At 36.8% G+C, this 27,328-nt stretch overlaps 2 protein-coding genes and 1 long non-coding RNA gene across 8 annotated transcripts in view; 2 read left to right on the forward strand and 1 right to left on the reverse strand.

Annotated features, from left to right (window-relative positions):
- LOC131736845 (uncharacterized) lies at positions 1-6,693 on the forward strand. The gene is made up of 3 exons (XR_009328443.1): positions 1-386; positions 5,847-6,045; positions 6,573-6,693. It is a non-coding gene; the product is annotated as an uncharacterized LOC131736845 (long non-coding RNA).
- LOC117400578 (dnaJ homolog subfamily C member 5-like) lies at positions 1,650-27,326 on the reverse strand. Of its 2 annotated transcripts, none has more exons than XM_034000737.3 (5): positions 27,216-27,326; positions 10,085-10,207; positions 6,616-6,829; positions 5,813-5,987; positions 1,650-2,271 (listed from the first exon to the last, which is right to left on the reverse strand). In XM_034000737.3, the coding sequence occupies exons 2-5, from the start codon at positions 10,189-10,191 to the stop codon at positions 2,171-2,173; spliced, it is 597 nt and encodes a 198-aa protein (XP_033856628.1). In that variant the 5' UTR covers positions 10,192-10,207; positions 27,216-27,326; the 3' UTR covers positions 1,650-2,170. The 2 variants fall into 2 exon arrangements, with proteins under 2 accessions (XP_033856628.1, XP_058878243.1); XM_059022260.1 differs by lacking the exon at positions 27,216-27,326 and adding an exon at positions 13,778-13,880.
- The window catches only part of LOC117400576 (high affinity cAMP-specific 3',5'-cyclic phosphodiesterase 7A-like), a 63,769-nt gene continuing 62,508 nt past the window's right edge, over positions 26,068-27,328 (forward strand). For 2 of the 5 annotated variants that reach the window (XM_034000730.3, XM_034000731.3), the window contains exon 1: positions 26,068-27,079. In XM_034000730.3, coding sequence (XP_033856621.2) covers positions 26,942-27,079 — 138 coding nt within the window. In that variant the 5' untranslated portion in view covers positions 26,068-26,941. Of the gene's footprint in view, positions 27,080-27,136; positions 27,184-27,249; positions 27,269-27,328 lie in introns of those variants that run through there. The other 3 variants (XM_059022255.1, XM_059022258.1, XM_059022259.1) reach the window with 3 other exon arrangements.

A 27,328-nucleotide genomic window follows, 5' to 3' on the forward strand; every position in this document is an offset into this window, starting at 1 on the left:
TTGTTTAATTTCACAACACCTACCTCTCAGAGTTGTTTACAGCATTGACCAATATAAGCGACCCTTACAGGCCCGTGGGGACAAAAAATATAAGACGATTTCTGCCTGCTTCGATTGCGGATTTTATTGTAGCAGTTATTTAACTAGATAATACAAATACAGTACAGTAGGCCTACTATACTATTTTTAAACCAAGAAACATTCCTTGTGTTAAATATTATAATTAATTTAAAAATACGTTCTAGTTTTCTTATATACACAAAGCTGTTTTAATTGTCATTGAAATAATGTAAATAGGCTATGCATCTTCAATGTCTACCTGAGGATCTAACATCCCAGTATGCTACGTTTGAGTCAAAGGAATCCCCCAAAAAAGGTTTAAGAAGGTGTGTGTGTGTGTGTGTGTGTGTGTGTGTGTGTGTGTGTGTGTGTGTGTGTGTGTGTGTGTGTGTGTGTGTGTGTGTGTGTGTGTGTGTCTTTTTTATCCTGTAGTGTTGCTTTCTTTTTTAAATAATTTCATTTTAACAAAAAACTACCTTACACTGCAGAAAACCACTATTTCACAAAAGTTGGTAGTTTGACATAAGGAAACACCCTGCACAAAAATGCACTGTCTGCCACGTTTTTGAGACATAACATATTCATTAAAACTGTATCTAATGCCGAGGGACTAATGCATGCCTTTGTTTAATCTAGAATTGATTATTGTAATGCACTTTTTTTTTCTGGTGTCCCAAAATGTGTGGTATCCCGCTTGCAGCTTGTTCAGAATACCTCTGCTAGAATTCTGACTAAAACCAGAAAAAAGTGAACATATTATCCATTTTGGCCTCTTTACACTGGCACCCTGTGCAGTATAGAATTGAAGATTTTAAGACAAGGCCCTGAATGGATTAGCACCTAGTTATTTTACTGACTCTGTATCTTACAAACCGCACTGCAATCACAGGATGCAGGGCTCCTGGTTATTCCTAGGGTCAACAAAAGCAACATGGGAGGTAGGGCCTTCTTGTAGAGCTCCTAATTATGTAATGCTCTGCCATCGTTTGTCAGGGAAGCTGGGACCGTTACAGTTTTCAAGTCAAGACTAAAAACGCACTTTTATACAATGGCTTTCTTAGTGGGTTTTAATGTAACTTTAATGCCCTGTATAAGGGCGTCTGCTAAGAAATAAATAAATAATAAAATTGTAAGTTAAATATTACAGAAACAAAATAATTACGGTATCCAAAAGGAAAATTCATGATAAATCTATAAAATCTGAATATATCGCACAGGACACTGTCCCATAGTTTTGTTATAGATACTGTAACATTAATCTTGCATTTGATTGATACTATGAGTATGTGGTTGTCGTGTGGTTTAACTTTCACTTAATACGGCAATAATATCAGGTTATGTCTGTTTTTCAACAGCAGTAAAACAATTGGTGTAACCAGAGAGACACGTTGTAAGTGTTATTTTTATTAGTGATTCATTTATTAAGCGTTTTGTACATTCTCGAGCCAGAATCCATCATCAGTTTTACATCCAAAGTGGTATAATTATTGTTTCAAAATACAGCAGTTTATAGCTACCTAGTTAAATAGTGAGACATTTGTCGGAATTAATGCTGGTAGGCCTATCGCTGTTGACCCCCCCCCCCCCCCCCCCCCCACATTATGGACTAAAATCCTGCCTATGGCTGCAACAAGGTATTTTTATGTAAAGAACTGATGTTAAACTAGGACCAAGAAAGTATGCCATACGTTCATTGAAGAAACCTTCTTTAATGGTTGTTTCTCTGTTCAAGGTAATCTCTGTAAGCTCTAAAATAAGGCACCTGGCTGTGGTTTTTCCAATGTTTACAACAATATTAGAATTTGATCTTTTAAAGTCAAGTCACACACTCTTATAAGAATTTATTTGTCAAATGAGGGGAACGACTGATATTGTGTAAACTGAGAGCCTTCCAAAGTAACTTAAAAAGGTAGTTCCAATTCAAAACGCTGTTGCACTACCAAACACACTTAGTTTTTTTGTTTTACAGATACTAGTATCTAGAGTTAAAAACAGTTATTAAACATCTTGGTCATTTGAATGAATCTGAATAATCCCAGTGATAAACATACAAGTAAACTGATTGTGTTCTGGGTTATTGCTTGAATATACTGTGCTCCAGTCTCCACAGTCAGTTGTAGGAGTCTGTATTATAGTTGCGGCGGCCATCTCCAATAAGCTGCGTCTTCTCACTAGCGTTTGTTGGCTGAAGCACAATTGGAGTGTCACCATCTGAAAATATAAAACACGACATCTTGAAGTCCCTGTTCACTGTCTAGGCCTGGCATGATTGTTATTCATTAGTGACTCGTTACTGTACTCTAGTCCACTATGATCTGAGGTCATTTGGTAAGACATTTAGTAGTATTGTCAGTACAAATGCGATATTGTGAACATTTTATTCCAAGGAGTTTTAATTATTCTTTCTGGATGTCCACATACATAGAAACCCAACTACAAAAGAAAAATACTTAAAAAAAAAAAAAAAAAAAATTCCACCCTTGGTAAAGCAAGAGCTTTACATCATTTTAGAAAACTTTTGTATGTGATAGACTAACACTGATGTTTATCAAGCTGGTAATCCACACAGCACAAGATGTACAGTAGTGCAGTGTGTGGCCACTTTAAAAGGGATGCATCATTAAGCTGTATTTCAAACTTTAGTTAAAATGTATGATAAACTGAAAGATTTAAATCTGAAAAGAGATATATTTTTATTACAGTATGTCACAGAGAAAACACATATTTATTCTGTTCAATGCTTCCAATTGAATTCTTGTAGACTGAAACAGTGAACACTGATGAAGGTATGTAATAACTACAAAACTACAAATAACTACAAACAATAACAGTTTGAGTTACTGTCTTAATGTCTGGTACACAGCTGCATTTTTTTTTACTTAAGATTAATTCCCAACTATGTCTGGTCATATTAACAACATGGTCATATTAACAACAGATGATCTGACATTGTTACAGTCCATGCTTCTGTCAAAAAAAGTCAATTTCAGGTGGTATCCAGGGAACTTTAACTGTTTCAGTGCCACACTCTTTTAACCTCCATATTATTTGTGACAGACTAAACTCTTTCAGACAGTGTGTTTACAATTCTATGATTTTATCCATAAAATTCAATTACAGGTAGCCCAGCAGAAATGAACCTTCTCTGCCACACCTCTGGGCATATCAATGATACAGAGCTTGATCACATTTCCATATTAATGTTGTTTCTGCTTAGATCAATATTTGCCATGCTTTATCATATGTTACCTTGGCTTTTACTATGCTTTACCACACGTGTGATTTACCAGGTTGACAAGTGCTTTACCATGATTTCTCTATGTATTCACAAAGCTTTGCTTTAACCACTATATCCACAGTAAACTATATAAACATCTCAACATTAGGGCATCCAAACCTGCAGTAACAAAACTCCTCTAATCCAGCAATTACTGTATACCCTGTTCCCTGTGTCATCATACCAAGCTCTCCTATTGTCACCCTGACCATGCATTAGGCAAAGTCAATCCAATGAACATTACATTACTTATTTCAAACCATTTTAGAACAGCCATGCATGTTGTTCTCAGAGAAAACCACAAGAATAAGTGCAGGAGTGGTTTACACATAATTTCTAAATTGTAGAAAATTACAAGTGGGTGGGCGGTGAGGAATAATGTTTGAAGCTGACACAAATTGCTCGGGGCACAAAGCACTACAAAAAAGCTTAAAATGAAGTGGCTATAAGGCAGGACTGTTCTAATTGTACCTTTCTATACAATGAAGCCCAAATATGATTATTTATTAATAAATATCCCTAAAATGAGTCCAAGGTAAAACTTGTTACCAAAGCAATACAAGCATCATCAAACCATTGAGAAGGAGACCAGCTCAGGAGCTGCATTTCTACAGACACCAAAAAAAAATGGAGATGCTATATCTCTTCCAATGAAGTGGACAGCAGTTTATTCATCACTAGCCACCACAGCCACAAGCAGCATCTGCTCAAACTACCACAACCTGGGGCACCAGCCATCCTGTTTCATCACCTTCTCTCCTCTAGGACGAGGTGGGGGGGGGGGGGCTGGTGAGTCAGCAGCAGCTGCAACAGTGTTGCTCCAAACATGGTAACAACACCTGATACTTTTAAAGCAGGATATTTTCTATTCCGGTATTGTAGCGAGGAACAGCTGCTTTGCATTTTAAACATCATTTTCAAACCTTCGATTTAGGTTTTTCTGCCGCTCTCCAGTTTTGCACAGTTGTAGTATATTTGTTTTATGTTTTATGTGGCTTTTCAAAGCAGTTCAGTAGTTCACAGCAAAACAAGGCTGAATCGCTCTGCTTTTTTCGTATTTTACTTTGCAGTGTGCGCGTAAAAGCTCTAAACTTGTTGCAAGTACTGCAGGCTTGAATTTGACAAGAAGCACGGACAATTCAAAGTAGCTAGTGCCTTAAAATGATACCAAGTCAATTTTCGGAATATTACATTTCTTGCTGGTTTAGTATCCTCTTCTGTGCTTTCTTTAACATTCTCTTTTGTTATTTCTGCTTAGAGTAACATTCTTCATGCTTAGTTTCTGAAGTGATGTTTTAGCAATGACTATACTGTATGTGTACAACAGTAATTCATACACTACTGAATTTAGACCCTTTAAAGTTATAAATGCATTTTCAAACTGGCATGCTGATTTATTATATGGTTTGGCAGCAAAATATAGGCTGTCTCATTCGCATGATTTTGTTAAACTTTATTCTTATTGTCAAATCTCTAAATAACCCTTATGAATACATATTACCAGTAATGACTCACATAAGGTAATTATCACTTTTTGTTGAAGCACGCTGCAGGCGTGAAAATCTCATGCTGGTAACTGGCACAGAATTATAAATTTGGCTTCAAACATCTGGTGGAAATACACAGCTGATATTTAATTTAAATAAAATGGATAACTTGGGTAATTGGTGAAACCACACATTTGAAACTTTTTAGCAAGGTTATCTTCCTCTGACAAAAGTCCAGTTTCTAGAATGTTTCTAAAGAACCTTCTTTAATGGTAAAACACGACACATTGCTTTGTGTACAGAGTTGCAGTTGTTTTGCAGTTGTTTGACATGCACTTCCTTTTGAACCATACCATTTTCAACATTTTCTAATAGATTTGTAGATCACTAATTTATCAAGAACAGCCGTGTGGAGGTGTAGTGCTACTCGTGTTCACTGTTTTTTGCATTTATGCTGCAATTAAAGAAACAGAATACACTTCACAGCCCAATGTCATTACTAAATGGTGATATTATAGCTCGCATTTTATATGAAATCGTGTCTATTATGATATTTTGCCTATTTTTTAATCATACACTATTCAGTAAGAAGTCCCATCCATAGTCCTATTAAATATTTTACATGTTGGGTGCATATATTTTACAGCAGCAAGGTGATGGATCTATGCATTGATATGGGCTACATCTCAAGCTAACCACTACTATACATTATCTTAGTATTTTGTATTTGTAACATGCCTACTGCAGTTTGAATTGACTCAGCAATATGCCTTCAAGACAGGGTAACAGGGTAGAGGCTGGGTGCAAACTGGTGACCCCACCGCAGACTCACCTGCATTGCCGATTTTAGAGCTTTTAACCTCATCTCACAGAATTCGTAACAGCAATGCACGGGCAGCGTATCACACAGTGTAAGATTACTTACGAAGGAATGATGACATTGAAATGTTGTTTGTTTTTGTGTTTTATAATGTTTATTTTTTCTCACCTCTTTCCATGTCTGTTCGAATTTGTTCCTCCAGGTCTTCTGGTGAGACGTGACACTCATTCTCCTCCCCTCCGGGAGGTCTGGGTTTGCACTTGCCACAGCAGCAGTTACAGCAGCAGCACAGGCAGCAGCAGAAATAGCAGCCTGTTAGCAGCCCGCAGATTGCAAAGAGACCCTGGGCAGTGTGAAAAAAAAGGACACAGATACTAAAGCATTTCTATATTATTCATAAAGTAAGTATATATTTGTATCAGTAAAGTAAGCAATTAATTTCCCATAAAGGGAGTCATTGTTCTGGGGTTTATTTGAACTGATTCTGTACATCAATATGCTATACAGTACTTGTAAATCTTTTTGTTCGCGAAGTGGTGAGTAGCATTTATTAGACAAAATGTTAGTTTTTTTATTTTTTATTTTTATTTTTTATTTATTATTTATTAGACATTATATATATATATATATATATATATATATATATATATATATATATATATATATATATTATTATTATTATTATTATTATTATTATTATTTTTTAGACAAAATTAGACAAAAGTGAGTCACATTTGATGACCTAAGGCCTCTATGCGTAATGAGTCCCTGTGGTTATCTCTCTATGTTTATAACATGTCTGTGTACATGTCTGCTTGTGTGTATATGCATGTACAGTAGGAAAGTGTGATGTTTACTAGTTCTTGATTTTTTCTGTTTATTTGTAAATCTGAAACTTAAAATGACGAAACAGCTTTATTACCAATAGGAATCAATGGAAGAACTTGGAAGCATGTGGAGGGGACTCTCACCTTCGCCCACCAGGTGGAGAGCATGAAGTACGTGTTCACATTCTCTTCACCAAACTGCTCTGCCACATAGAGGCCAAGGGAGCCATACTTGTCATAAATGTTCCTCTTCGTCACATCCGTCAAGATGGCGTTCGCATTGTTGATCTCCTTGAACTTGTCTGTGGCGTCGGGGTTGTCTGGATTCTTGTCCGGATGATATTTCAGAGCTAGTTTTCTTAAAAAGAAAAAAAAAAAAAAAAAGATTCCATAATCCCAAACACTGTACATTATGAAATGTCAGACTCCAAACAGCTGGGCCTTCTGTAATTTAGCTATTGAGTTACCATTTTGTAATAATAGTGAAACAAGTGATGTTTTCATGAACAAACTGTGCAATACAATTTTTGTTGTTTGACCTCACTCCTGTCTTTGCATTATAACGAACTTATTATGGTATTCTCTACTGCAGTGAGACTTTATGAACAAAGAACACATTAAATTGCAAACCAGAATTAACATTGTTAATTGCTCCCACAGTCCCAGAAGCTTGTAACTTTACATAGTAGATACTGACATTTCCAATGCTTTTCCCATGGTTATACTGTGCATTTATCATAGTTTACTATGGTTTGCCATGTTTTTTTAATGTGCTTTACCATACCGCTCTGGAATTTACAATGACTAGTTGTGCTTTACCTTGCTTTCACTTCACTATAGTTTATTACACTTTGCTATTCCTGTACTATGGTAAACCTTTATAAGGGTTGAATTATTTAAAGTCATTTTGTCAATAAAATACATAGTTATATTGCTGAAACTAGTCTGTTGACTTTTTCACGAATCTCAAACTTCCATTAAAACAGACTTGGAAAGAATAATTATTAAAATAACTCATAAGTTTATAGCTGAAAAAATAGTTCCATACATTTTCACGGTCTCAAATGTGTAATTTTGAGCAAGGATGTATTTTCAATTAAAACATGATATCTGGTACTTCTTAAGGTTAAATAAACCTCTGTTTTCTGGCCATGCTTTTAGACTGCCTTGCACTTCCTGGGTCATTTCACCTGGAGGGTAACCAAGAATAAGACACAGAAACAAAGAGCTTCCTTTAACCTAAAGTAGTACCAGATATCATGTTTGAAGTTACTATATGTGTGCTATAATGTGTTTCTTTCAAAACTGCACATTTGAGACTATTTAGCTGAACAGGTCAGATTTATGAAATAGTTTTGTTCTCTACAATTACTTTAAGCTTTGTTAATAGAGCCCATTACTGCAGTAGCACACACCTGTACTTATATGTTACCATGGTACTACACGGATTACAAGTTCATACCACGGCAATATGTCAAAATATTAAAATGTTGCCACTGTGGTGCCATTGTAGCATTGGCTTCTGCCATTGTACCTGCCATGCATTGCCACTGAAGGCCATTTTGTAAAGGCATGTTTCATTTAAATCTAAACCTGCACCCAGGACAAGCTATTCCACCCAATATTGTTTTGTTATAATTCACTGCATTCTTTATCTTGGTCAATTGCCTGCGATGATTTGTCACAAACACACTTTTTGAATCATTTTCATTCACTCAATGAGGAGGTGACTTCTATAAATATCTTCATAAACCACGTAATGAACGTAGTACTGTAGTTGCTGCAAAACGCATACATTTATTTAATGAAAACCGTACCCAATCAAGGATTAACAAGACCCTGTTTATTGGACTAGTCTTGTTAACTTGCAGATGGTATTGGGTGAAAGTGCAGCTGGTCTTGCAGATCCCTACAGACTGCTAATGATTTTAATAGATCCTTGTTGTTTACTGGGATTAAGATTTACACATGCACTTCATTAACCGTTGATTAATCTGGTTCAGCATCATTTGTTTTCTGCTGAGGTACCTTCAAAAATATCGTGTCTCATCAACTGTAATACACTGTGGCTATGCTGGCATATGAATCTTTAATTATAGCAATTATTTTCAAAAAGATGTCATTACTACTTTATTTACATATTCACTACCAAATTCACTCTGTACTGCTATTTTAATTACAATTAGGCTGGTAGGTAACTTGAAAGCTTTTTCATTGGGCAGACCCAGATTAATCCTTTTGACAAGTACAAACGAAGCAGTAACTTTTTTGTTGGATCTTATCGCTGTCATCTTAGCCAGGTCCTTCGTGTACCTGTCTGAGGAAATTCAGTTCCAGAATATGTTCGCTCAAAAAAAAAAAAAGGTTCTTCCAGCAATATTTATTCATCATTGTATTTATCTTGCTCTTAATTGTATTATTACTTGCACTGTGATTCTTGAAATGTATTTGTTTACGACTGTAAGTCACCCTGGATAAGGACGTCTGCTAAGAAATAAATAATAATAATAATAATAATAATAATAATAATATTTTTAAATAGTGAGAAAACACTTGAGAAAACTTGAGTTTTTATGAAAAAGAATTATTTTGAAAACAAGTTGCAACACATATTTACCAGGTGTTTTACCAGCCTAAAAGCTGGTTCAACCTTCCATCATGTGACCATTGAGGCCTATTTCTATTCTCTCTAGTTGTGCAATTGTTGTGCAATTGTCTGGCCATTGTCTGGCAGTGTGGAGTAGTGGTTAGGGCTCTGGACTCTTGACCAGAGGGTCATGGGTTCAATTCCCAGTGAGGACACTGCTGCTGTACCCTTGAGCAAGGTACTTTACCTATATTGCTCCAGTAAAAACCCAACTCTATAAATGGGTAATTGTATGTGATAAAATAATGTGATATCTTGTAACAATTGTAAGTTGCCCTGGATAAGGGCGTCAGCTAAGAAATAAATAATAATGAGCCAACCTTTATATGCTAAAGAATTATACCACTGATATTTTCATCACATATCAAAGTTGCATCACTGAAATATATATTAACTAGGTTGCGGTCCATTTAAACATTTTAAATACAAATTATGGTTTTAATAAATCACGGATATGTCTAAATATTATTTTACAAAGAATATATTTTGTATCTTTCTCTATATCTATCTATCTTAGCTAGTTAGCTAGCTAGATAGATAGGCAGATAGATAGATCTAGGGGGCATACAGGAAGGTGTTTCTTAGTGTACAGAAAGTAGTGCTAAAGAAGAACAATATGTGTTAACTTACTGAAAAGGAAATGAATGCCACTGCTTCCTGTGAAAAGATACGCTATGAATGACATACTAACCCGAATGTAAGCATTTTATTGTAAATACAGGCATGTGTCCTCCCTTAAATGTCCACAGTGAGGTGCTATTTACCTTTGTATCAGCAGAGTGCTGGCCAACACGTTTCATAAAAACAGTATTGAAAGTAGATAAAGTTAAACAGGTGCACAATAACTTAATTTTGCAATAAATGTTCCATAATATGATTGTATGCTTAATGGGAATATGAACACCACATGTGCAGTCAATAAATGCATATATAAGAGAAAAACAGTTTCATGCTTCAGCCACTTACCTATAGGACTTCTTTATCTCTTCATGAGAAGAACCTTTTTGCAGGTCGAGAATTTGGTACAATGCTTCTCCTGAAGTTGACAGGGCTCGTTGCCTTTGCTCAGCCATGCTGTCTGACCATTACCTTAAACCATAGTGAAAAAACAAGAAGCTACAGTAAGTAGTACTGTGTAGGGAATGAGTGTATCATGCATACTTCTCAATGACAAATTGCTGCTTTAATGGAAAGGGAGGAATATTGTTAAATACCAATATGTTTCAGTTTTTACAATGATAAACTTTTTGGTTGTCATGTTTATACCGGCATACAAACCATACAATTAAAAAAAAAAACATAGAATTGATTTTTGAACTGACTATACTCATCACAATTTGGCTTGAATTGATATGGCTGTGAAATGATATCTGGAAAATGTGTTCTGAATGCGGAACATGATTAATTTAAATAATAACTGTTTTTAGTACAAAATGTGAGTTTTCCCACATTGCACCGCAAGAACGACTGCGACCATCAAACTCACTTCTCTTGTAACCCAAGTCATTCAATCCCAGGCCTCCAGAGTTGCTTAAATCTAAGCACGATTATTGTCTGAACAAACACATTTTTCTGCAACATCTTATGATAAATTCAACAACTTCTATGTTTTACCAACTATTTTGAAGGAAAGGAAAAAAGCACCAAACTGATGATGATTTTTTTTTTTTTTTTTTTTTTTTTTATACATGCAGCCACAGAAAGAATATGAAACAGTATTGCTAATTAAATTCAAATTGATGCAAGAGGTGCTACTTGTTGTTTTAAAATAGGGAGCACTGTGATACACCATGCAGATAGTAGCTATGCACAGTTCATCATTTGCTGCTCAAACAATTCCATCTCCAGGCACTTACTGCAGTAGCTCACATCTATTGTGCTTAATGACCTCTGTTAAATAGGGGCAAAGTCCAGTGATTGATCCAAAAAGTATGCGTTCGTTGACAGTCACTAACAGACTGCCAACTTGATTACAGACTTTAAATGATGTAATAATGTTAAATGATTGTCCATTACTGTGCTTGTTTTTATTAGCACTACATTGAACTTGTATAATAATCAAGTGTAATGCTGTATCTATGTGTTAACAGGCAAACTAATGCTAACAGAAACTTTTTACTGGTCACAGTAAGTATTTATTTAGGGTCAATCCTTCCTCCTTTCTATGAGTTCAAAGAAAAGCCAGCAGGCATAGTGAAACCTGAAAGGGCCTGGGCATTGGAAAGATCTGTCCTGGGGTTTACTAGCTGGTTAGAGCAGGTTTAGTTGAACAGGTTTGTTTGGCTTCCAGAGTGGCTCACCTAGTATTGGCACAATCACGTGGTAAAGAGCTAAAATAATTTGTTTTCCTTTTTTTTTACCAATCCCTGTTTGGTTTTATACACGCAATTAGGAACTAAATGGAAGGTGAGTGTTATGCTGGTATATTAAGTAATATTAAGCATGTTAAGCAAGGTTAATGACCAAACTGTACTTCTCAGTTTTGTCAAGTATTTACTGACAACCAGAATTCTGTTGTGCTTTTCAACACATTCAGTTGAATTTTGCGATAGACTTCATTTTTTTTATTTGATTTTTCAAAAAACAGCATTTTCAGGCCTGCTGTCCAAAAAGGACATATAGTTGTTTAATATGTCAAATCACAGATGATTTAAACAATTGGCTGACAGTGAGCAACAGTGGCTTTTCTTTTCTTTATTTATTTATTTTTATTTGGAATCGCCAATATTATTTTACCCCCGATTTTCTCACAATTTGGAACACCCAATTATTCAACCCAGCTCACCCCTGCAACCCCCGCACTAACTCGGGAGAGACAAAGACAAACAGTCGAGTCATCTGAAACGTGTGCCGTCATCCGAAACGTGTGCCGTCATCCGAAACATGTGCCGTCATCCATCCACCTTTTATTGCACTGCAAGCCCGTCGTGAAGCCATTACTGAATTACAGCGTATGAGGAACACGCAGTTCTGAGTTGCACAAAGGCAGGCCAATTGTGCGCCGCCCCCTGGGAACTCCCGTGCACGGTCGGCAATGGCATATCCTGGGTTCGAGCTGGCGGTCTCCAAACGGTGGCTTTTCTAAATAAAATATTGCTTTCAAAATAAGAAATGAAAAGAAACAAACCTGGATTTTTAAAAATTTGAAATGAATTGATAATCCCATAACAATGAATAGTCTCTGGATGGTTACACAGTTTATTATGACATTTGAGCCAAACAATATATACAATATTTTATTATTATTATTATTATTATTATTATTATTATTATTATTATTATTATTATTATTATTATTATTATTATTATTTATATCCCAAATATATGCAACAATACAATACTTAACGTTATAGTCACTTTCAGTTCTTCGGTTCTTCATTGCTTGTTAAGTGGAAAACACTATCTCATCAGCTTTTTCATTTATTATTGATATGGTTATTTTGGTTCCAGAAACAATGACGGAGAAGCATTTTTTTTTTTTTTAACTTAAAGCAGACAGATTTCAACAGCGAATGTGACATCAAATATTGATTTTAAAAAATGGTTAATTATTTCTTCAGGTACATTCAATTTAATTACAATGATGTAAAAAAAAAAACATTCAGGGAACGTGTTGCAGTTAATGGTAACCTTGCCAACATTTTCTTAAACTCTGCACTGCTCTACTTGTTGGCAGTATGATCATTACTGGCTACTATATTTTTGGAGACATAATCCTTAAAATAAATTCTCAAACATTAAACTACAGCCAATGGACTTAAAATGGGGAATGATTGTATGTGACGGGCCATTTCACAAAAGATTGCTAAAGAAGGTGGTTTAAAAATCATCTTTTCAAATGAAATTGCAACTGTGAGTATAAGGGTCAGTTATAAAAGTCACTTTGGAAAAAGCACCCTTTTTAGGAAGATAAATACAAATTTAAGTTTTGCTAAACTACAATTTTTTTAGGGGGATTTAAAGTGTTTTTTAAGTTGTTTCTTTCTACATTTAATTGTACTTTTCCCCATTCTAGATTTTAAATTACATCTTCATTAGAGTAACAAGCTGTAAATCTGTGCTCAATATATTTGAAATGGTGTCACCAAGTCCTAAAATAAACATTTAACATTCAATAGCCCTTTCATTTTTACAATATTAAACTTTGTCTTATTATTTCTGTGTTCACTATCCCTCAATAAAATACAAATTAAGAGGTCTTAATTTAAGTAATTGTCCACACCTGTTGAGGTCAAATTTATAATATAAATGATTGCGTCTTTCAATTAAGCTAATTGGTAACATGTAATCATTTTTAATGTCCAACTGTTCTGAAAGAACGGCAGTGTGAATATTTTAAGAAGCAATTACTATTTTTAATATGTCCTTAAAATAGCTTACGCGATTTAATCATTACGTCCAGCATCACACTACCATAGAGCAATAATGAAATCTCCAAGGTGCTTTTATAAGTATTTCAAGTTTTCATGCATCGAACAACAACCAAACAACACGGAAACACTTGTTTGTTGATTAATTAACAAACCTATAAATGAACAAACCTGTAAATTAACAAACCTGGCCGGTGTTTTCACAGATACTTTCATGCAAATGTCTACATTTGACCCTAAGGTCAATGGCACATATGAACAAAAAAAGCAGTTTTAAAATGGTTTATACCTGTTCCACTGTAAAAGTTGTTATTCCTCTCTGATCAAAGGTAGACAGGTCAGTGGAATCAGGTTGCTTTCTTTGTGTAAGCAGGTTTGTGGCTGGAATGAATAAAACATTCATCAAGTCATGGGTTCGTATTTCTGTGGCAACCAATGATAAAGAATTGCACAGCACATGCAGACTTGATCGTGTTTCACCCCCGGAGTTCTGGGGGGCATACAGTTCCAATTAGAACTGTGTTGTTAAGGTGGCTTGCTTCACTCTATCAGATGGGTTGCTGAAATCAAGCAGCACAATGTCAGGAAACCTGACCTCTTCTGTAGTGGTCATGGCAACAATGAGACTTGTCAGTTTTAACAATGCGCATCTGCAACATTGCTACCTGCTGCAGTAGAGATGTGGCATGGCAATGGTAGATGTTCAGCCACAGCACACCTTGTACTGAATAACTGACATTTGTTAAAATTTATGAAGAAATAAACAGTAGAACCCTTTCTGACCAAACTTATCTGGGGACATGGTAAAGCTTTGCTGAAACAGATATTTTGAATAAAGCATAGTTTCACAGTGTTGTGCTCTATATAGTTTAATATGTGTGTGGGTGTGTGTGTGTGTGTGTGTGTATACACACACACACACACACACATCTCTACCGCAGCAGGCAGCAAAGTTGCAGATGTGTATATATATATATATATATATATATATATATATATATATATATATATATATATATATATATATACATACATACACACACACACAATATACATAATAGACCCTGATACTGATGTGGTGCAGCCATCTGAAAGTCAGGTATCAGATGGCTTGTGTCAGATCATTCATATCAGATGGAAATGGCGTCACGTTAAAATGAGCTATGCTGTTTAATGATTCTTTTTTATATCTATATATTATAATAAATATAGGTGTTGTGTAAGGTACAAGCTGGTTTCTACCCACCCAAGGTCAGAATGGCCAGTGCCCACCTGGCAAGTCAGTGTTAGCGCTGGACATGGGCTGAACTTTAGGGGAGTGTCTTCATTTACATACAAATGTAACGATTTAGCAAACCATCAACAGTTACCACTGAAACTACCAGGGAAGCTGGTAAAGAAAAGAGAGAGAGAGAGAAAAAGAGAAATAAAATAAATATGGAATGTGCACTGGATTTCTACGTGGCCAAACAAAGAGAGAAGAGGAGGAGATGTCCCCAAATATTTAGAAGTCATCTGTCTTTTCTGAGCCTGTCTGACACACAATGTATGCAGCAATTCTGCCTCAACAATCATTGACATCTGCCAACTAGGCTGACCTGGATGGAGACATGCGGAGAGCACACTGTTCAAGCCTGTAGCACTAAGGGTACCCGCTGCACTAACATTTTATGCCACTGGCTCGTTCCAACGTACTGTAGCATTTCGCAGGCAGCAGACATCAGAGAGACGCTGGTTCCTTGTTCAAATCCTTTGTCTTTATTTATTTCCCTCAACTCACACTTCTGACAGCAACACAGGATTCACATACAGGAACATGGCAACCAGCACAGCAACAACTCTCAGATCGGCGCTACACACCTTTTTAAGCTTAGCTCACCCCCTTATGAAAATAGATTACAAGGCTCCAGACACATCCCATTGGCCCTCAGACGCACACCAGGACCAATGGGCACAGACTGACAACAACCAATGAGGACGCATACATAACAACCAATGAGAACAGACCAGGGCAGACAAACTAATAGCGGGTCACATGGTACGGGAATACAGAAACAAAGGCAAACAAGCAATGGCGGAATACAGCGGGAAGGGAATAACAGCAGTGTGGAGTAGTGGTTAGGGCTCTGGACTCTTGAGCGGAGGGTAGTGGGTTCCATCCCAGTTGGGAGAGACTGCTGCTGTACCCTTGAGCAAGGTACTTTACCTTAATTGCTCCAATAAAAACCCAACTGTATAAATGGGTAATTGTATGTAAAAATAATGTGTAAAAAAATAATGTAATTGTATGTAAAAAAATAATGTGATATCTTGTAACATTTGTAAGTCGCCCTGGATAAGGGTGTCTGCTAAGAAAATAATAATAATAACACACAGCATGCAAACAGACAACAGGGCATACGGTACACAAATGCACGGATTGCTACAGCAGACCTGTCAACTGTCCTGTATTCACCGGGAGTCTCCTGTATTTTGGACCCATCTCCCAGGACAGATTTTCTCCTGTATTCTACTATTAAACCCCCTTATGTCAGCAAACCTTTAATGTCTACAAAATTCATGGCCGGTGTGTGATTACCACAATCCCCGTCTGTACATAGCAAGGTTTAGGACCCAGGGGAGTCCTGTGGCAGGCATGCATTCAGTGCAGGAGGCAAGTTCACATACTGCCACGCTGCTGCACCCCCCAGCTGTACAGGGGAAACAGTAAAAAAAGGTATCACGGCTTGCACACACCCCCCCCCCCCCCCCCACTCCCGTTTTTGTATTTTCAAAAGTTGACAGGTATGCTACTGTATGTTACTGTAAAGCAATAAATATTTACGACCAAAATATTTGTCGAATCACACCCATAAAACTTATTTTGCAATATACGAAGTATGTATTGTTAGTGGAATTTGATTTTTTTCATATGCGAAAAACACATATTAAAAGGCTTGCAAATATTTATGGCTTTACAGCTACTGCAGAGACGGCTGTATCATGTGCAGTGTGAGATGTACCTGCAGCTTTAGTGCATCCATTTCTCCGTCTCTCACAAAAGAAAAATAAAACACAAAGCAGGGTTTTCTTGGGAGGTATGGGTTTCCTGGTGTCCTGGGAGCCATCGATTGCACACATGTGCAGCTACGCACACCAACACAGAATAGGCACCTCTACATAAATCATAAGGGGACCTATTCTATCAACGTGCAAGAAGTGTGTGATGCCAACAACTACAGTACAAATGTGTATGCAAACCATCCTGGCTCCGCTCATGACTCGTTTATCCTTGCTAATTCGCAGGTGGCAGCTGTGTTACAGTGGGATGACAGTCTGAGAGGCTGGTTGATAGGGGACAACAGGCATCCACTGAAATGGTGGCTACTGACACTGCTGCTCAACCCCACAACCCCTGCCGAACAGAGGTATAACCTTACCTTTAAATGTGCTCGTCCTGTAATTGAGCAAACATTTGGAATCTTCAAAATGTGATTCCTATGTTTGGATGTCTCTGGGGGAACACTAAAGTACACTCCTCAGAAGGTTAGCAATATCGTCCTGGCTGGTTGTGTTTTACATAAAATAGCTCACCATAATGGATGTGATGTTGAACTTACAGAGGTAAGATTACAGGGTTTGAGGGAAGCAGATGCTGAACTTGAAGCCCCCGTGGTGGAGGATGCAGATGCTGCAAGTGCCAGGCAGGTCAGACAAAGCCTTATACATCACTTTTTTTTTAAATTTCCTAGCCTTGCTTGAGGGGCTTGGTCATCCTCCTCACTTGGGCTGCTGGAGATTTTTTAATTTATTTGTGCTTTTGTTTCCTTCCGTCTATGCACAGATGCTTTTAAAGGGAATGTTGAATCCTTATTGTTTGTAACCTTACTCCCCCCACTGTACTTCGATTGGCTGGGCGCATGATTCGCTATTTGATGTGCGTTAGCCCACGCATGAGCCCCGACTTCTAAATCACGTTTTCGTGCGCTATCACGGCGATTTGCTAACGCTGTCATTTTTGCGCACATATTTGCTAAATAGGGCCCAATATGTTCTACAATATACTGTACATGACATTCTCTGTCTTATAAAAACATAATTTGTTCATGCATATGTATTTTAAAATATTTTAAAACAACTGATGTGTGAATATGTACGCGACTCTCTAAAAAAATAAAATACAAAAATATAAGTTGCTTGCCCTGTCCACTTCTTTACATAACTGGTTGTTTGCACACAAAGACTGCTGACAGACAGTTCTATCCATACAATAGTGATCAGTAACATGAAGTGTAACATGGCACAGATCATTTTTCATTTGAGCCATGTAGTTTATGTAAATCTCACATTATTTTTTGTATCTATTTTACTTGAAGTTGAATGATACCTGCCCAAAGCAACCCACAGAGGCAAATAATTTGACTCAGATGCTGGTTATGCTAATTGACACCTATTGTATGTTTGCCTTCTTGTTGTATTTATTGAGCGTTTGTGGATGAAGTCAACATATTGCTGTAAGCCTGAATGGCTCATAGCCAGTGGGACTTATCAATATGCTAAATTATGAAGAATGCCTTACAAAAGGTGAACAGGAAAGCTAATAGCACCACCTAGCAGGACAAAAATATGTTTTGTGGCAAATAGAACACATGCGGTTTTACACATTTTACCATTCCTACTGTATCATGGGAGGATTAGGGGAATAAGCACACCCTTACCCTAAACCCTTCCTGGAAATGTCTGGGTTACCACTATTCTGCCTTCATGGGAAAATACAAAGGGTTACGATGCAAAACTTACAAAAAAAAAATCTAAATTAAGTTTTACCAAACTCACCCTGTTTCTTTAATTGGACAATTGCATTATCTCCATACTATAGAGTGAAAGTGCCAGGCCAGCTCAGTGTCACAGAAGAGACGTTCAAAATGATCTGAGATTTCCGGCACTGCTACTGCAACTCCCATACAGTAGTGGTACAGAAGCACTTCTACCACACCTGCACTGTCTGCTGCTGGGTTCACATGTTTTCACAGACAGATTGTTGTGTAGTGCTAGATTTGTGAAGTTGTGACCTAACCATGCACACTAATTTAGCGGTTCCGCCCCTTGGATTTCCCCAAATGTACACTGCACTCTAATGCTTTGTGTTAATTTGGAGGATATATTGAGCCATTCATTGATATTTACCACAAGATGACATCACAAACATGTCTATTTAATAAAAAACAAAATCAGAAAAAAACTTTCTAACGAGCAAAGAATATTCCTTAGTCTTACAAACCGTTATGAAAAAAAAAACAAAAAACATAATTGTCACCTAATGCTGCTCGGCTTTCCCCGACAACTGAGCAATCGCGACTGTTTCAGTATGGTGATTGATGGGCTTGGTTAAATCCAGCTCTGTTAGGAATCTAGGTGTGGTTTTTGACCCTAGTTTAAGCTTTGAGTCTCATGTCCGTATGTCACTAAGGTGTCTTTTTTCCATCTCTGGAATACAGCCCGTCTGCGTTCTATTCTTTCCCTGTCTGATGCGGAGAGGCTGGTGCAAGTCTTTGTCTCCTACCAGCTTGACTACTGCAATGCCTTGCTTACAGGTGCCTCAAAGGCTGCTCTAGGCAGACTACAGTATATGCAGAATTCCACTGCTCGTGTTTGAACAGGATCCACATTGTGTGGACGTATCACACCAGTTCTGGCTTCCTTGCATTGGTTGCCTGTTAAGAGCAGGATCGATTTTAAAATGTTATTGTTAACTTATAAGGCCCTTAACAGTCTGGCTCCCAGCTACATCTGAAGCCATTTAAAAAAGTACATTCCTACACGTAATTTGCACTCTGCGACTACTGGTTTTTTAAGAATTACCAGAACTAAGCTTCGTTCTGTGGGTGATTGGGCATTTTGGTCCCCAAAATAATGAGTATCACCAGTATTTACTCTGAAGAAGCCAAAGGAAGTTCAAAAGGAAAATCCTTCCTGAAATTTAAATGTGTATAAAACAAACAAACAAAAAAAATACGCTCTTGATATGTAAATGTATTTTATTGTACTTTTTCTCCTAGAAAACAGAGGATGGACCTATTTTTAATAACTGTCATAATCTACTCCGCTTCACGGATTTACTTCAAACATAAAAGGAACCAAATTTGTATTTCACTCTTTAACTGCTTGTGCAGAGATATAGTCTTTTTTGTATCATCATTACTATTCCCACTGTGAGAACTTGAAAGGCCAACAAAAAAAGTAGGTGAATAAATACATCAGAAAACTTTAGTCAATATTAAATAATTAGTATAACTAAAGAACACACCCAAAGGATCCCCAGTTTAGCATCTCTCCTGTGAGTTCAGGGCAAGTCTTTCAATTAGTATTAAGTACTCCTTTGTTGGGAAACGTAGCAGAGGTAAGCATACAAGGATGTAAATACCAAATCCCCAGAGCAACATGGAGGTGTGCTGCATACCCGCTGGCTTGAAAACCAGCTTACAAACACTGCACACAGTGGGATTGTCCATGTAGCTGATTCCAGCCCAGGGGATAGAGAGTTTACTAGTGCATATAGTTTAAGTGCTCATTTGGTTGATTCCCCTAGATTGGTATTCTCATTGGAGACTGTTAGAAATGAAGCAGTTTTCATTAAAATACAGTGATATAGAGAAACACTTTCAAAACAGTAAAACAGTAATACACAATCAAACAAAGTCTACATCCACAACACTATTTACAGACAAAAGACAGCTTGCCATGCTTTCAAAGCATTTACTCCAGTCTTTAATTAACTTTAATTAATTAATTTTTTGAAAGAGGCAAACACCTGTTAATTTTACAAAACTGGAGGCTTGGTGGTCCAGTGGTTGAAGAAAGGGGCTTGTTGCTGGTTCAATCCCAGCCACTGACTCACTGTGTATGACCCTGAGCAAGTCACTTAACCTATCGTAAAACCGAGGTCCTATTGTAAGTGACTCTGCAGCAGCAGTTGTGATGCATAGTTCACCCCATAGTCTCTGTAAGTCGCTTTGGATAAAAGCATCTGCTAAATGACTAATTAATAACTAGAATCAAACAACTGTGTAATATATGTCAAGTTCTCATAAGCACTTGGTGTTTTTATTTCTCATTTTACATTTTTTCCCCTTTAAAAAAAGGAGTTAATTAAAGAATTGAGGAATATGGCCCGAGGTAGCCCAACAAGACGACAAGCAAAAACACCAGATGTAGAGTTTTCTCAAAACAACATATACATGGCCCTTCAGCTGTGAAATCAATCATTACCTGAACCTATAAACGTTTAAAGGAGCACGCTGTAAACCTTAAATCCCAAAGAGAATGCTTTCTATGAATATGAAAGGCAAACACGCGGTTACTGAAGTACTTGTGAGATAACAAATTTGACGTGTCTCTGTTTAGTTTTCCATCAATGATTCTAGCTGAGCAGCTTCAATTGATAATGTATATTGTAATACAGTAATAAAGTAACTGTGTACAATGCAATTGTGGATTTGCATTGCCTGCTTTATTTCTGTAGATCTGTTCTGTGTATATATACACAAGCTACATGTGTTCCATCTGGAGATCTCAGCAGCTCAAAAACACACCGGTTATCTACCTTTTCATAGACAGAGGTCTAGACAATCGATCTAAACAGCGACAGATCGAAATACCAGCATTAAATCATTCAAATGTTTTTCCATATTTTGAATAAGTTATGAGGTTGCCTTTCCTCAAACATTTAACTTTTTTTTTTTTTGTTTAATACCAATGCTAAATTACGACCACCAGTTTCCTTTTTTTATTGAAATGTAATTGAGTACTGAAGGTATTGTTACTAGGGTTATGAAAGCTAAAGCTCCAGATTTCCACAAGTTTAAGCATTGAAATCCCTGTACAGATGGTATATCAGTAAATGAATACTAAATTAGAGCTATTCAAATTACGTAACATATCTTTTTGTTTTCGAAGGGCCTCAGGTTAATCTGAGGGGCAATTTTAAGAGCTTGAGCCCTACAAATTGCAAACCTTATGGACACAAAAAACACAATGACATAAAAAGGTCATTTTTGACCCACTATACCAGTATTAGTTGTTATGTTGTTATTGTTATATATATATATATATATATATATATATATATAGTCCATTTAAATGATTCTGTTGTGTAAACAGCTTGATCTGTTTTGTTTGGTTTTAGCCCTCCATTTTTATTTCCCTTCTATGCTTGGTTACCATGTGAACAGCCTTTTGCACTGTAATTACAGAATGCTGCCCTTTTGTATCAAAACTCTATTTCTTTAGCTGTACTCCATTTTGTAAAGCTCTAATTCCTTTTAAAAATATAATCATCTGCACTGTTTATTCTCAAATCTACTTTTACCTGATGAAGGGACCTAGGGTGGGTGGTCTTGAAAGCTTGCATTTTTTTTTTTATCTTATTAAGTCGGTTCAATAAAAGGTATCAGCTTGAGTCCTGTTACCTTGACTGTCCATAACTCCTAGTTTTCTGTTTCATGCAAATGCAACTGTGTTTAATAATCCACTATTTGACTTTTTGTTTTAAATTAGGTATGTTTTTAAAACAAGCCATGCAGGCAAAGATTGAGAATTTGCGTTTATTATCGTTTGTACCAAAATCATTGTTCACACCAGATTGATGGGCTTGCCTTTCAGACAAAAAGTAAAGAGCACACCCTGGCTTTTAGTTTTTTTAGAGAATCCTTTGCTTGTTTTGCTTTTGTTGGGTCACAGCCAAAGATTTACTAGACTACCTAGCCTACGTCATTGACAGCAATATAAACATTTACTTTTTGCTCACCAGACAAATTACCGTGCTAGTAAAAGTCAATAACTGAGGAGGGGACTGAGTTTTTACAAGGTTCTGGAAACAATTGCAACCTTTGTTTTTGTCCTTGGAATTTTACGATTAAAGAAGCAGAAATTATTTTAACGCTAATAAAGTTTTGTTATGTTTAAGCCCACTAAACCAATAACTTTTGCAACTACACTTAAATTTAACCTCAGACTAACTCCACCTCTAAACATGAACTATGCAGAACAGCTGCATGTCAGGTCTTGCAGTCTTTGGTAGCCTCTTCTAACACGTGTAAGTGAAATACAAAGGTTTTCATGCTTCACAGGCAAGAATTGTATTGCACTGACTCCCATATAATGGATTTTTAAAGCATAGGAACCATAATATCAACAATTAATCCAAACACACATTCAAAAGTCCAGTAGGCCATGTAGCTGAACTTCACTTTGTTTTCTGTGGTTTTCTAGCTTGGAATTTGTGATGATAGATTGTTTGGATTTACTGATTCATGCTCATATTGGAACAAGGCCTTGGATTTGGATTGAACAGAGAAACAGTAAATTTACTACTAATTTTTTTGGTCTAGTTTTTCATATCGTCTGTTGGACCAAGTCTGTGCTGTTTTTTTATTGCATTTGTTTTAACAGATATCCACCCGAGGGCGCTATTTGATCAGAGTATTAAATGCTAGCTGTTGAAACACAAGTGCTTGATGCCTTTTGCTTTCATGTGGGTCATCAATCTAATAGCCAATACGTGTTTAACTTGCTAAAAAAAATAGTGGTTGGAGCCATCAGTTATATTTACACTGCATTTCACACAGTAGCTCCTGCTAGCAACAGGGTCCAACCTAAACTATGACCCAAGAGCTTACTGGCTGTAGACATTTAATTATATTTAGAAAGAAAAGTAAACAAGTTAACAGGTTTACTGCACTACATTTACTTTTTTTCTACACAACTGAAGAAGGGCTTTTGTCCAAAACATCCTGAAATAAATACATTTTTTTAAATTATTTAATCTTTTGTTTACATCTCTCTCTCTCTCTCTCTCTCTCTCTCTCTCTCTCTCTCTCTCTCTCTCTCTCTCTCTCTCTCTCTCTCTCTCTCTATTCACAAAGGCTTGCATAAGTTCAGCTTCAAAGTTGGTCCAAGGCATAAACTTAATCAGTGTTTCTTCTGTTTCATTTCAGTTTAACCAATATAGCTAATATCATTTTCTAATATGTTTATGTAAAACTGACATAAATTGTTATTTTTCCTTGTTATATTTTTTAAACAGGGCAGGCTTAGAGAATGAGTCCCAATGTTTTCCATATGTGTTACATTGACCTTGCATAACTTCCACAGTTTTCTGTTTATTGCAAACCCAGAATTTAAATAATTTATATTTGTGCCTAAACTTTGAACCACTTGTGCATTTAAAATATAGATGTTAGCCAGCCTTTGTGTTTATATAGTTGTAATTACTCGAGTCAGTGACTTGACTCGAGTCAGACTCGATTTACAATTTTCGGTGACTCAACTCGACTCAAGTCATTGTCATCAAAAAAATACTGGCCAGTGATTAATTAAAACATCATCATAGGAGGAAAAATAGATTGAACTATTGCCCTAACATCCTTACACCACCAGTCAATAATCTCAGTGTCATGTGACTGGTTCACATCACTGTCAGTCCCGTCCCTTTTCAAAGGAACACTTTTCTCCCCGGCACTCTTCACAAGAGAAAATGGCTGAACACTGATTCTGTGACTTGACAAAAAAATAATTACAAAACATACTACAAAAGAAAGAGCTCCAAACACTAAAATGGTGATTACAATGTCACTGTCAGTGTTTTCAGACTTTCTAAAACAAATATCATGGCAGGATATAAACTGGATTATGCAGCAATCTGCAAACCAGATGGAGACGGAGAAAAACTTAACTATACGGTATGAACTTTAAAAACATTTTCTGTTATTTATTTATTTACTTTCTTGACTGATTCATATGTTAAATATGTACTGCAGACAGCCATAGTGGAAAATGAAATGCCCCTCGGGAAGACTATTGTTACCTCCAGCCTGCGGCTTCGGGCATTATAGCCCCCTGTTGGGAACAATAGTCTTCCCTAGGGTCAATAATTTTCTACTATAGCCCTCCTCTCCAGTCCATATTTACTATATATATATATATATATATATATATATATATATATATATATATATATACTGTATATAAACAACTTGGAAAAATAACAACCTCTGATTGGTTAAGCAGCATCACATGATCGTGGTGGAAAAATAGTCTATGCACGTGGCTTGCATACTAATCAATACGCACCACATTATAAATTCCAACGCAAAATTCCATGACAAACTGCCATTTTATTTATTTGTTATTAAACCACTGTCTCGACTGTCAACAGTAAACAGAAAAAAGTAGATGAGGCACTGCTAAATGAAATAAAAGAAAACAAAGTTAAAAAAAACTACACCATGGGTTGTTAATGTATTTAAAGACTGGCTTAAAAGGAAATAAGTCCAGGACACCTCAACAACATTCTGGGGGAATTTTATACCTGTGCAAGAAGTTCAACTGGTAACCAGTATAATTCAGTTTCCAGTTTTATAACACTGAGAGCTAGAGTAAATAGATTTTTTAACAGTAGAAGTTTTAACATCTCTGTTGACAGAGAGTTTAAGACCAGCAATAATGTCTTCCTGTCAGTCATGAAAGCTTTCAGAAAAGCCGGTAAAGACAAGGCCAAACACCGCCCTGATATTACCAACCTGAATTTGAACCGCGGTTGGATTGGTACTCAAGGTCTAAAGACATAAGAGTAAGAATAAAGTGAAATCTTTGCATATGTGCATTACTCAGGGAATCTCGACTGCAGAACTCAGGATCAAAGGGGCACTTTGATGAATTGTGGGGGTTCAGTCACCTCTGGGCAAAAAAGTCATAGTTAAATCCTGCTTAGGAATGAAACCCTGCTGTATGGGTTAATTAATGGAACACTGAGCTGCTGTGAGGTTAGAGGGACCATTCATTGTGTGAGACATAAACCTGAGATCTCATCTACTTAGTGTACTTGCCACAGACAGCCCTGCTATTGACCACTGGGCACTGCCAGTTCTTGCACAGTTCCATTTTCATTCCCTTCTCTTCACCCCTTTTCTGTATTTGGATGTAGGTAGAAATGAAACAAATATAAATCCAACCTGAAAAGGATTATTCTACTGTACCCTTAAGCAAGCGTGACAGTGGAGCAGTGGTGCACTCAGTGGTGCTATCTCAAGTGGATTACACATCTAATAGGTATATCTGCTCCATCTTTTTGGGGGTAATGAAGTGGAACATTTTAAGAACAACTATTTTATTCACACTATGGTTTGGTCAATGAGTTGTTGTCTTTTTTTAACACATTTATCAGGGCATGATTACCTTATGCCTATGTTTTTTCATTCACTCTAAGCTTTATTCTAACACTGAACAATATAACCTTAGCTCAGCACTGTGAACAGTGTAACACAAAATCACTATTCAAGCATGACTCATGCTGGCGAGGTAATCACCAGCAATGATGCAGATCAGCAGAAGGGCAAACCCCGCTGTGGCGGAATACCCTACTGTACTTGGACTCCGTGCACTCCTAGCAACTCCACAGCTCAGTCTTGGAATCACCCCTGTATTTACCCAATCGGAGTCCTTGTGACAAACCTACGCTACCAGATCACCGAATCAGAGGAAACGTAACACTTAAAAGGACGCACCAATTGGACTAAACTGATACGAGCGCTTTATATCTGCTCAAACAGCTCCATCTCTGGCAGGTGGTGTCAGCCTTTATGAAGAGGTAGTAAAGGGAAGCAACGTATCGTGTACCCTTGTGTGGTGCTAATTTTAAATGTGTAGTGTTTTCTAGAGCAGTTACATGTATATATATACATTTTTTTTTCAAAGCTAGCAGCTTAAGTTTATGGGTTTTTTTTTTTGTTCATAGTGCTGCAGCAAGCCATCCTAGTAATATTAGCAGCAATCGATGCCTGCAATGTGATTGAAGAAGAAAAAAAGGGACTGAAATATAATCATGTGTTGATACTTTGATACAGAATGAAATCCCCCGAATAATTTTAAAGCAAGCTTTTAATGTTCTATAGATTGTTTTTTGTATCAACTGACTGTACGCCTTTGTTTTGTTTGGTACCGTGCCGAGGAGCCTTGTCACGATGAAGCACGTTTGACAGAAGATTGTATTTGGGGGAAAAAATGAGGAAGCAACTTTTAAACAGATACAAAACAGAGAGGCCTCTTCCTTAGGCCTGAATCGGGGTTGAAAAGGGGGTAAAGTGGGGAAAGAAGTAAATTAGCCCAATGACAATAACCCCAAATAAAATGGGACAAACTAAGACTCGCAAGGAGAAACGAAGAAGAGATGTTTTATTAATAACCGCTGTTTGCGCTTGTTTGAAGTATTGCAGAACAAAAAGTACTTTGTGTCTTTAACAGAAAACTGGCAATTAAAAAAAAAAAAAGACTACCTGTTTCTCAAGGCGTAATCATATTGTTTTGTGCCATTTTCTCGTTATTTATTATTATTTTTAATTTTATAACTTATTTTTAATTTAAAGCCCCCTTTTTCCCAATTGAATTTTGATTTGGATTCAGCTTTGAATTTAATTCAATGGAAGTATGTTATCAGCTACCGGTTTTGCCTCTGGACAGGCCGGTTCCCAAACATGTGCTCACACGGAGGGGAGCCATCAGCTTCAGTTCCAGCTCATCCCTATTTGGTTGTCCAGATCCCAGACAGCTGTCTCAGGTAAACAAATTACAATAATGCTAAATTAATTCCCTTTATATCTCTGTATTTGACTGTCTATTGTTCTTTTTTTACACAAGGTAGAAGTGAGGAAATCGCTCAAGGTACTGAACCCAATTTACCCAAATATAATTACCTGCTGACCGGATACTTGTGTTACTTTGTTTTTGGCCAAGGCAGGTTGTTCAGGTTTGTCAACCACATAACCCTTTTTTATTTTTGTTGCTTACTTTTATAAATTGTACTCCA

The sequence above is a fragment of the Acipenser ruthenus genome, chromosome 4 (genome assembly GCF_902713425.1).
Source record: "Acipenser ruthenus chromosome 4, fAciRut3.2 maternal haplotype, whole genome shotgun sequence".
Classification (NCBI taxonomy): Eukaryota; Metazoa; Chordata; class Actinopteri; order Acipenseriformes; family Acipenseridae; genus Acipenser; species Acipenser ruthenus.

Bases quoted from the DNA above. Each gene is read 5' to 3' on its own strand.
- LOC117400578 (XM_034000737.3), bottom strand. From the start codon at position 10,191: ATGGCTGAGCAAAGGCAACGAGCCCTGTCAACTTCAGGAGAAGCATTG. The intron at 5,988-6,615 runs GTGAGAGTCCCC...CACACTGCCCAG, and splicing joins TCTCCACCTGGTGGGCGAAG to GGTCTCTTTGCAATCTGCGG. The intron at 2,272-5,812 runs GTGAGAAAAAAT...TTATATTTTCAG, and splicing joins TCGAACAGACATGGAAAGAG to ATGGTGACACTCCAATTGTG.